The sequence below is a fragment of the Panthera onca genome, chromosome F1, assembly GCF_046562875.1.
Source record: "Panthera onca isolate mPanOnc1 chromosome F1, mPanOnc1 haplotype 2, whole genome shotgun sequence".
In the NCBI taxonomy this organism is placed as follows: Eukaryota; Metazoa; Chordata; class Mammalia; order Carnivora; family Felidae; genus Panthera; species Panthera onca.
In genome coordinates, this window is record NC_138355.1 from 70,898,432 (window position 1) to 70,909,042 (window position 10,611).

The 10,611-nt window shown below is 65.3% G+C and overlaps 1 protein-coding gene across 4 annotated transcripts; it reads left to right on the plus strand.

Moving 5' to 3' along the window:
- Positions 1 to 633: 633 nt before the first annotated feature.
- PBXIP1 (PBX homeobox interacting protein 1) lies at positions 634 to 10,182 on the plus strand. Of its 4 annotated transcripts, none has more exons than XM_060644765.3 (11): positions 634 to 742; positions 3,191 to 3,277; positions 4,513 to 4,654; positions 4,814 to 4,878; positions 4,957 to 5,128; positions 6,418 to 6,657; positions 6,749 to 6,772; positions 7,024 to 7,079; positions 7,174 to 7,305; positions 7,846 to 9,026; positions 9,438 to 10,182. In XM_060644765.3, exons 2-11 carry the CDS (start codon positions 3,227 to 3,229, stop codon positions 9,481 to 9,483), a joined length of 2,109 nt encoding a protein of 702 aa, XP_060500748.3. In that variant the 5' UTR covers positions 634 to 742; positions 3,191 to 3,226; the 3' UTR covers positions 9,484 to 10,182. The 4 variants fall into 4 exon arrangements, with proteins under 4 accessions (XP_060500748.3, XP_060500750.3, XP_060500749.3 ...); XM_060644767.3 differs by having other exon boundaries at positions 4,528 to 4,654; XM_060644766.3 differs by having other exon boundaries at positions 657 to 714.
- The last annotated feature ends 429 nt before the right edge of the window (positions 10,183 to 10,611 follow it).

A 10,611-nucleotide genomic window follows, 5' to 3' on the forward strand; every position in this document is an offset into this window, starting at 1 on the left:
CGAGGGAGGCCTGTGTGCGCCACCCCTCCCCCTGCGTCCCTGGTGTGGGAAAGCAGTTCTTTTCTGGGCACATTCCTGGACCCGGCCTGGAGCCAGGGCCCCAGGGAGGCAAGTGCCGTTGGTGTTTCTGGGTTTAGCGCCTATTGCCCCTCCCCCAGTTGTTTGGGTTAGGGGTCAAGTAGAGCTCCAGGTCAAGTGCAGTGGGAAGAGGGCTGCCCCTGGTCTAGCAGATTTCACTTGGGGATGCTTTCCAGGTGTCCCCTTTAGAAAAGTAGCGGTGGCATCCTTAATCTGCACTGGCGCAGGGCGAGGAGAGCGGTGGGAGGGTTATTTCCAACCCACGGGATGCCATCTCCCTTCCCCCATCCTGCAGCTGTCCCTGTCTGTCCTGGGGTCGACCTGGCCCCTGCGGTCTCGGGAGGTACCACCCTTCGCTTTCAGTTTTGGGTCTTCCCCCTAGCAACTGTTTCTACACTGGGAAAGTAGGCGAGGTCGCCGAAAACCCAGCTTGCGGGAAGCCCAGCCGACCGTGGGAGGAGAGCCCGGGGCTGGGGGCCCGGCAGGTCCCCCTCCCCTCCGCCGGCTCTCGATTCCAGCGCTGATTGGCCCAAAGTTTCCGCCCTCTCCGGGACACTGGTTCTCCATTGGCCAGTCCCGGTCACGTGGGCCCCTCCTCTCCTGGGCTGGAAACCCGGGGAGGCCGCAACAAGTCGGGTGAGGACTGCGGGTACTGCTGGGTCAGGTGAGGCCCCGGCAGGGCAGGGGTCGCGCGGACCCCATCACACGGGAGGGGCGTGGAGACGCTGGTCCCCGGGGACCCGGGAGCTGCTGGTCCCTGCTGGGCCTGGAGAGGCGGCGTCCGGGACGGCCGTGTCCCGGACCGGCACTTGCTCGGGCGCCCCGGGCATGCTCTGGTGGCGCGGGGGTCCTTTGCTTCCGAGGTTTGGGGCAGCCACCCCTACAGGGCTTGAGTTGGGCCAGACTTGCCAGCTTGTGCAGGGGGGAGAGCTCCCCCTTTAGCTGTCCTCTAGGAACAGCAGAGTGTCTGACAAGCCTTAAGGTCCGTTTTTGTGGGGAGGGTGGAGGTGGAGAGGTAGACCGGAACGAGATCTGAAACCCCACGGGGAGCGATGTAGGTTGGACCGAGAAGGGAACTTCCTAAAAAGGTAAAGCGATGCGGGCTGAGGAGAACGGGGCCATCTTTTGGAATCTTGGATGCACTCTACGGACAGAGCAGTGGCAGAGTTTGGAACTCTGGGTGCAGGGGTTCCAGACTGTCTCCTGTTTGGGGCTCAGAAGTATTTGTCTTTGTTGACCCAAATGCCGGGGCTGGTTTCCATGGAGACAGTGAGTCTGACATCACCCTGGTTGCCATGGTTCCTGGTTCTGGAGGACCCGAGCAGGCTGTACACAGCCAGGGAGAAACAGAGACTTCAGCCCAAGCTGCTGCCACTTCCTTCCTGCCACCACCTGTTAACAGTCACGCGCAGCAACTGGGAATGGGGAGATGGTGACAGAAGGCGGTGGAAGGCCCGAGAGTGGCAGGCAGGCCTAACAGGGCTGGCTGTGTGGATGCCTTCAGAAGCTGGCCAGGGGGTCCCGTTGGATGTGGTGTGGGGGTCCTTGCAGCCATTCTCCTGTCTGCCTGTGGGACGGCTGTGCGTGTCTAGGAGGCACAGGCCTTGGGGAAGACACCGTCAGCTGTCTGTCCCGGGCGTGGGTCTTGAAAGGCCACAGGAGTATCAGGACCCTGCGCAGGACTTGGCACCAGCTTAAACAGATGGGGGCCGCCAGGGGGTCCCTAAGCGTTTCTTCCCAAGCCTCACTTCCCTTCCTAGCGTTTCCTTACAGAGCCCTGCTCCTGTGCCCCCCGTTTGGCCCCTCTGTGAGTGGTCCTGTGTCCTCCTCTGAAGGACCACAGCCCAAGACTTGGGGGGGGGGGGTCAGCTCATCTTATCCTCCTGCCTTGTGCCAGGTCCCCGTCACAGCTGCCCAGACTCAGGGGACAGTCTTGGCTGGAGTGACAGGACAGGTCTCCCTCTCCTTACCCCACTTTGTGTCAGGCTTCAGAAGCTGGCGTGACTTCCCACCCCCACCTGCCGAGTCAGAGGCGAGTAGCAGGGCGCAGGGCCGCAGCCCTGATTTTCGTCTGCACTTTGCAAACCGTAAGGCCTTGACAAACGATGGCTGTCTTTAAACCCTTTTCCCAGTTGCCTTGAGTTCCATGGGATGACCCTGCAGATTACATAGAAAGGAAACAGAACTTAGAATGGAGAGTCAGTGTGATGAGGAGATTTACCAAGGGTGTGCTGAAACGCGTCTGGGCCATGTCAGGTGTTCTCAGGCCGGACTGCACAGGAGAGAGCCTTCTGGGAGGTTTCCAAGAAGACCCATGCCTGGCGGGGGCGGGGGGGGGGGGGCGCCTGGGGGCTCAGTCAGTGGAGCCGTCCGATTTCGGCTCGGGTCATGATCTCACCGTCCGTGAGTTCGAGCCCCAAGTTGGGCTCTGTGTTGACAGCTCAGAGCCTGGAGCCTGCTTCGAATTCTGTATCTCCCTCTCTCTGCCCGTCTGACACTCTCACTCTGTCTCTCTCTCTCTCTCTCTCAAAAATAAATAAACATTAAAGAGAAAAATTAAAAAAACAAATAACAACAACAAAAACCCCCAAGACCCATGCCCGGTGTGCAGCCAGCGTTGAGAACCCCTGACCAGCCTGTAGGAAGGATGTATGGTGGGCAGGACACTTCAGTGGGAAGGAGGCCGTCCAGTCTCAGCTTCTGGGCCCCGGTGAGGGGCTTGGGGAGTGATTGTGGGGGGGCCTGGGTGGTTGTTCTCTTCCCTCCTCCCATTAGCTGTTCGTCCCGGGCAGGTCAGCAGCCTTGACGCCTCCGTTTCCGCTGGCTCTAACCTGGGGGCGCTGGCCCGGGTACCCCCAGATCCTCTCCAGCTCCGTGCTCGGACCTTTCAAAATCAGTTCAGTCTCCCAGGGACCACAGGTGAACTTCTCTGTGTGTGCTGACAGGTGTTGATCTGTAAGAGCTGATACTGCCCAGGAAAGTTCAAGTGTCAGGGTTCGAAGGGTTGGTTCTGGAAGCCACTGCTCAGCCCCGGGAACCCAGCCAAGGCTGCTCTCTGCATCCTGCCTTCGCCGAAGGGAACCGGGGTCCTTAAGAGCACTTTTCTCCGCAGGTGGCAGCCACAGCCCCCTCGGGGACCCCAGCAACCATGGCTTCCTGCCCAGACTCTGACAACAGCTGGGTGCTTGCCGGCTCGGAGGTAGGACGCAGGCCTGGGAACCCTGTGGGAGAGAAGTTCCTGCGGGGCTGGGTTGCCTTTTGGGTCTGTCCCCTTGCTCGGTTCTGCCGGGCACCTGTGTCACCTCCTGCTGGCGGCCGAGAGGAGCTCCAGGGGCAGGAGGAGGGGGAGCAGGCCCCAGCACGCAGGCCTCCTCCTGGGTGGGGGAGTCACAGAAGGGCTGTGAGTTCGAGGGCCTCGGGACAGTCACCGCCTGTGGGTGGGGTGAACGAGGGAGTGTTTTGAAGGTCGGGCAGCGCGGCTGGCAGTGGGGGCAGGAAGCCAGTGGGCTCCTGTGCCCCCAAAGCCACCAAGAAGGGGGAGGGGGCCGGAGAAAGCTCGTCAAGGGCCCCGGGCCCCGTGACTTGGAGTGTTAGGACCGCCAGGGGGAGGGGTGTGAGGGTGGGAGCGAGGGCAGGACACAGGGCCTGGGGCCAGAGCCCCGGCCCAGAACGACTGCGGGGCCTTCCTCTCTGTCCCCCGCTGTAAGAGGGGGTTGTGATTCCTGGCTTAGAGGGGTGGCCGTGGTGAAACGAGTGGTTTGAAAACCGCACAGAAACGGACTGAGGCGCACAACGATCCTTGGAGGGCTTGCAGAAGCCCTGCTTGGGTGAGCGGGTGGCAGGCCTGCTGGGCAGGGGTGTGCAGGGAGGGCAGAACCGGGGGGGGGGGGGGGGGGCGGGCCAAGTTGTCGGCTGCCAGCAGCTGCGTGTGGGGCAGTGGAAGAGGCCAGAAAAGCCTGGAAGATGCGAGTAAAGTGGGCGGCCTGTCGAGTGGACGCTGCAGGGAAACCCACGGGGAACGTGATCGTGACCTTTAAGTGGCCAGGGGGCTCTGTTCTCTTGCCGCCCGCCCACCTCCCAGCCAGTCAGCAGCTTCCATTGGTGGGGAGGTGGGAGACCCCGGCCTTGGCCGGCTTCTTTGGGAGGGTGGGGGGCACCAGGTTCCTAGGTGATGGGGTGTCTTGGCCCAGCCGCACTTTTCCATTGGCCAGCAGCTGCCTCTGGAAGTCCCTCACGGTGGCAGGGCAGGGCAGGGAGGGGAGGTCAAGCGAGGTCAGGGAGGTCAGGGAGAGGAGCTGCCGCCCGCCGCCCTCCCCCACCTCGCGTTAGCTCGCTATGGCACGCGTAGGTTTTTGTGAGATGTGGGTGGGGGTCCCCTGGCCGTGCGGTTGGCCCCAGGGACCCCAGCAGAGCACCCGTGCTCCTGGTTTGGAGCACCCCCTCCCCCAGGGCCTGCCCGTGGAGACCTTGGGCCCAGAATCCAGGATGGACCCAGAACCCGGGAAAGCTCCCCAGGCCCCTCGGAGCCACTTCGAGGCAGCTGCTGATGAACTAGCTGGGGCCGTGAATGGAGAAGGTAACAGGCCCTCCTGAGGGCGGGTGCAGCCGCCTTCGTCTACGCTGCGGGGTCTCCTGCCCCTTCTAATCTGGTAGGGCCTGTGGGAGCCAGAGAGCTGTGTAGAAAGTTCATCTGGGGGACAGTGGTATGTTTCCTGGGCCTTTTCGTCTGCTGCAGAGACCCCCTTCCAGACTGAAAGTCCCCAGTGCGGTCCCCTTCTGCCAGAGAAGACCGAGGCCGAGGTGAGGATCTTCACCGGTTTGGGGAGGGCAACTGGAGAGGGGGGAGGCCTGGAGCCGCTCGTGGCTGTGTCTGCTCAGGGTGTCCTGGAAGGTGACGCTTGTGCCACGAAGCCCTCCGGCCTGGGAGACATGGTGGTCCAGAGAGACTTGGAGGAGGCCCCTGTGGTGGCAGGCCCAGAAGACACACGAGACACGCAGGACCTGGAGGGTCACAGCCCCCCACAGAGCCTGCCCTCATCTCCCAACGCAGGTGAGAGCCTTTTGGTCTCCGTCTTTCCTCTCCTTCTGGAAGGAACGGGGGGCAGGGCGTTTGCTGCTGAGCACGGTTCTGGTCCAGGCCCCGGCACTTAGCAGCGTAGTACTCGCCTTGCCCTGTGTCAGTGAAACCTCACCACTACCCCCGAGGATTCAGGGAGGTCAAGTGACTTGACCGAGGTCACACAGCTGGTAAGCGGCAGGGCCTGGGTCTGCTTGACTCTTTCCCTTGTGCCACGAGGCCCCTTCTTTTCTTGCTTCTAGATTCAACTCTTGTTCCCTGAGCCTCTTTCACATGTCAGTTCTGTGCCCAGGAGGGGAGGGGGAGTGGGCGGTGCGTGGCCCGTGTGAGAGGCAGACTCGTCTGAACCAAATGGAAGTCAGAACAAGAGCGTGGGGAAAGGAGGGGGAAGGGGAGAGGAGGGAGGGGAGGGGAGAGTGGTTCAGCCAGGGGACAGTTGAGGGAAGGGAGAGAGGGGCGGGAGCGGTCGGGGGAAGGTTCAGGTTGGAGGGCATCTTGAGAAGGAGCAGGCCGTTGGTCGTCAGCAGAGGCACGGGCCGCCTGTCCCGCGCTGAGGAGCCTTTGGCCAAGGCTGTGGCCGAGGAGTGGGCGAGTCCTTCTCTGCTGAAGGACGGGGTGGAGGGAGAGGGCAAGACCTGGGCCGTTTAGGGCACGAGCGAGGTGCTCGCGCAAAGCTGCCGAAGAGAGGGTAGGCAGACACGAGGCAGGGGTGTGGGGGGAGGGCCCGGGGGGAGGGCTCAGGTGGCCAGGTGGTAGCAGTGGGGTCGTTCTCTGAACAGGGGCGGGGGGGGCACCGGTGTGGAGGGTGGGGTACTGAGAGCTTGGTCCCCAGGTGACACTCAGGTAGGGTGGCTGGCAGATGGTCATCAGGCCCGGGGCCGTGGGCAGGCCAGGTCAGGATCTACGGACTGGGGGCTCGTCTGCTACGGAGGAAAGTCAGTGGTGTGGGTGACTGTGCGGGGAGATGGCCGGGCCCCGCGGGACCCTCGCCTTTAGGACCGGGAAGAGCCAGGACGGACTGAGAGGCAGCGCCCGGCGGGCACAGGAGCTGCCGAGGGAGCTGGGTGGGGGGCACGTGTGGAGGAGGGGGTGCTTTTAGGGAAGAGCTGCTCCCTGAGTTTGCAGATAGAAGGACCGCCCCTCCCCACCCCCACCCCCCATAGGCCGGGCATCTGAAGACCGCCCAGGTGGACGGGGGCAGGGTCCCTGACTATGTCTCTCTCTGCGGTCGCCTCACTGCCTCGTGCCCACTGCTTCTCCAGCCTGGCCCGTGGAGGAGGCCCGCCACTCCAGCAGTGAGGACGACACAGACACAGACGTGGAGGCGGAGGGGCTGCGGAGGCGGCGGGGACGGGAGCCCAGCACCCCCCGGCCCGTGGCGGCCCTGGGCGTGGAGGGCCAGGCCCGCGGCGAGGGTGCGGGCGGGGAGCCGGGCCTCTCCCCCAACGTGTGTCTCCTTGGGGCCCTGGTTCTGCTGGGCCTGGGAATCCTGCTCTTCTGCGGTGAGCGCTACCTCCCTGCCGCGGCCTCCTCCCTGTCTCCGCGACCCCTCCTGCCCCTCTCCTCACCGAGCCCCTCTGTCTCCATCCTCAGGCGGCCTCTCGGAGTTTGACAGCGGTGAGTGGGGCGGGGCCCTGGCTCGTCCCTGCCCGGCCTCAGGGAGGCCACTGGCGGTTCCCCGAGTCAGAAGTAGGGCCCCTGGGCTGTGCATTCGTTGCTCAGTCACTGACCTTCTCAGCTGTTCAGGGCGACCCTCGGCCCTCTCCTGCTGGACTTCTCAGCCGTAGGGTAGGCCCAGGGCAGGCGGGTGACCGTGTGTGTGCAGGGGTGAGGGAGCGGGCCAGCTTTGGGACTTTGGTTTCCCACAGGGCCCACGGAGGAAGCACAGCCGCAGGCCTTCCCAGACACCGGCTCGGATGCGGAGGTGCTGGATGGCGTGGGGGGCGCGGGGACCGTCCGGGAGACTCGGGGCGGCCGGGCTGTGGGGCGGGAGGGGTCACTGGCTCCTGTGCCCTTAGGATGGACTGGGGCAGCCGCTGCAGGCCTCAGCACCCCCCGACAGGGTGCCCAGCCTGCAGAGCATGGCCCTCCTGCTGGACAAGCTGGCCAAGGAGAACCAGGACATTCGGCTGCTTCAGGCCCAGCTCCAGGTGGGCACACGCAGGGGTGAGGGGAGGGGTGGGAGGGGTGTGTGTCCTACAGGTTGCCTCTGCTCGCCTCCCCCCACCATCTCCTCTGTCCACTGGAGTTAGGCTTTCTTCCTGGCTCTCTGCTCACACCCTGCGGCCACGGCCCAGGCCCGGCTGGCATCCCGGCTGGCGCCCCCGCTGCCTGAGGCCACCCTGCCTGATGGGTGCAGTCTGCCCGGGGCCCCGTGTGAACAGGGATCGGTAGGACTGCCGAGGCTCGATTAATAATGTCTCTTCTGGGTGCGGGAGGCAGAAAGGGCCGTGAGAGCCGCATCTGGTCGATCTCAGGTGGATCGAAGTGTGTCCTTGTAGGAGGACGTGGAAGCTGAGGTCTGTGACGGAGTTTGGGGTCACGGGCTCGGTGCAGGTTGTGGATGGCGAGGAGGTTGAGAACCAAACTCTCTGAGAGTCCTAGGCCGTGTCCTGCCGACTCCCTTGGGCGGAAGCGGGGCGGGAGGCACCGGGCCCTTCCCGACCCGCCTGTGGCACCCTCCACCACAGGCCCAGAAGGAGGAGCTTCAGAGCCTGGTGCGCCAGCCCCGAGAGCTGGAAGAGGAGAACGCGCGGCTGCGGGGGGCCCTGCGGCGGGGCGAGGCCGCCCAGCGCACCCTGGAGTCCGAGCTGCAGCGGCTGCGGGCCGGCTGCGTGCGGGGCCCAGACGGGGTGTGCGTCCCCTGGAGCGGAGGCCCTCTGGGCGGCGGGGTCTCCGGGGAGTGGGAGCCGGGCCCTGGCCTCCCTGAGCAGCAGGAACGGCTGGAGGCGGAGGCCCAGGCATTAAGGCGCGAGTTGGAGAGGCAGCGGCGGCTGCTGGGGGCGGTGCGGCAGGACCTGGAGCAGAGCTTGGGCGGTGCGGGCCGAGGGGACCTGGCCGAGCTGGGCCGCAGACTGGCCCAGAAGCTGCAGGGCCTGGAGAAGTGGGGCGGGCACCCCGGGGTCGGTGCCAACGCCTCAGAGGCCGGGCACCGGGAGCCCCGCTTCCAGAGTCCCAGGGAGTGGAGTGCAAAGGAGAAGCGGCGGGGTGGGCAGGGGGACCGGAGCGCTGAGCCCCGGAGGCACAAGAAGGAGGGGTCTGGTCGGGAGAGAAAGAACTGGGGGGGTGAGGGCCGGGAGGTGGCAGAGGGCTGGGGGGAGGGCAAGCCGCAGGGGGCAGAGTGGGGCAGCAGGAAGGACGCCAGGCGGCAGGGCCCTGAGGAGCGCCCTAGGAGGAGTGGGAGCCCTCACCCCCCCGGGGGGCAGCAGCACCCTCAGCGGGAGGAGGGCGCTAGCGACGGGCGAGGCCGCCCGGCACCGGCACCGGCACCGTGGGCCGAGCTATTGAGGCGCAAGTACCGGGCCCCGCAGGGCTGCTCAGGCGTGCGCGAGTGTGCCCGGCAGGAGGGCCTGGCCTTCGGGGCAGAGCTGGCCCCGGTGCGGCGACAGGAGCTGGCCTCTGTGCTGACCACTTACCTGGCGCGGCTGCCCTGGGCCGGGCAGCTGACCCAGGAGCTGCCGCTCTCGCCCGCTTACTTTGGGGAGGATGGCATCTTCCGCCATGACCGCCTCCGCTTCCGGGACTTTGTGGATGCCTTGGAGGACAGCCTGGAGGAGGTGGCGGTGAGGCAGACGGGTGACGACGATGAGGTGGATGACTTTGAGGGCTTCATCTTCAGCCACTTCTTTGGAGACAAAGCACTGAAGAAGAGGTGGGCAGCTGTGGGCGGGGGCCGGGGGGGGGGGTGCGGGGGGTGAGGGAGCACAGGCCCTGAGTCCCAGTCTTGAGTTTGTAATCCACGGCGGGCTCCCCTTCGAGCAGCATCCAGATGCGCTCCGGTCTTCCCTTGAGGTCAGGAGGCCGCCTGTGCTCGCTCCACGGTGGTCCTGGGAGCCCCCTCGGGCTGGGGGGACCTTTCCTCCCGAGTACTTGCGTCCAGCGTGTACCTACAGTGCCGAGGAGGCTTCCTGCCTCGCTGGCCGGGGACCTCACACTGGGAGGGTGGGTCCGTCCCCCCCCCCCTGCCTTAGGGGGGACAGGTCCCCGCTGCTACAGGAGCCTCTTCTCACCACGCGGCGTGGTCCTGAAGGCCTCTTCCTGCCCCTACCTGGTCTCCCCACAGGTCAGGGAAGAAGGACAGACACTTCCGGAGCCCGGGGAGGGGCTGAGGCCCGGGGTCCCCTGACCCCGGGGACCGTTGAACTGTCGTCTTCTCCGGCTCCCTAGGAGAGTCACCCGGCCTTGCACTGATGCCGCTGTTGCCAAGAAAAGGCTTTAGCTGGACCTGCCTTGCTGTTCATGCAAATATATGCAAATGATTGGGGGCCAGCGGGCGGGGGTGGGGGGGCTGTGGGGGGACAGGAATCTGATTCTGCAGCCAGAGAGCCTTGGTGCGTGTGCCCCCCAGAGGGGCCCCTTGACTGCACACACTGGCCTGTGCCCCCTGGGATGGAGGCCCAGCACGAGGGCTTTCCTTGGGGTTTTGTTACATTTGAAAGCGGCAGCCCCCGGGGACCGAAGTCTCCTTCTGCCTCCTCCCCGGCCCCACCTCATGGGAACTGAAGACTCAGCCCCAGGAAACGCTGTTGGGGCTGTGCTGTCGGCTGGGGGCTCCGTCACTGAGCTGGCGTGTAAGCACAGGGGACCCCACACCCACCTTGTCCCCACCTCATCCTCCCCACCCGCCTCGGGCCCTCAGGGCCGGAGCTCACAGCTGCCGAGGGCCATGGGTTCCCGAGGGTGAGCCTTGGGCCCCCGTCCCGGCCGAGAGATCTCGGCAGGCTAATTTCTGGGAACCTTGGGTTTCTGATCCTCAAACAAAGGGACTGGGGGGGCTGGGGAGAGATTACATAAAGCGATGTAAGCAAGATGCCTGTTCTGTATTTGGCACTCAAAAGCTGTCGCCGGCCAGAGGGTGTGAGGAAGGGGCGGAGGACCCCCACCGGGCTCTGGGCTGGGAGGTGGGAAGCCACTAGGTGGCGCCCCGGCTCCACGTTTGCCGCCGACCTCGCCTCCCGCACCGCTTAGAGCCCCAGCCCCAGCCCCACCCGGCCAGGTGAGGTGAGGGCCTGCGCTCACCCAGAATCCGCTGGGCCACTTACTGCCCAGAAGTCCTTCCTGACCGGGCTCCTCGACCGGCCTGCACGTCCCGTGCGAGTGTAGGGACGGAATGGCGCAGTGTGACTTCAGGAAGGGGAGAGCGCCCGCCGGCTCCAGAAGGGGCTGTGGTGGGCGGCGGGGGCTCAGGAGGGACCGCTGGCTGTCGTAGGGCTGTGAGCCAACGGGCTCCTGCGGGC

What these genes read in the sequence shown, in the direction of transcription:
- PBXIP1 (XM_060644765.3), top strand. Translation starts at nt 3,227, where the DNA reads ATGGCTTCCTGCCCAGACTCTGACAACAGCTGGGTGCTTGCCGGCTCG. An exon ending in CAGAGAAGACCGAGGCCGAG is followed by an intron (nt 4,879 to 4,956) that starts GTGAGGATCTTC and finishes GTGTCTGCTCAG; the next exon opens with GGTGTCCTGGAAGGTGACGC. An exon ending in CCTCTCGGAGTTTGACAGCG is followed by an intron (nt 6,773 to 7,023) that starts GTGAGTGGGGCG and finishes GGTTTCCCACAG; the next exon opens with GGCCCACGGAGGAAGCACAG.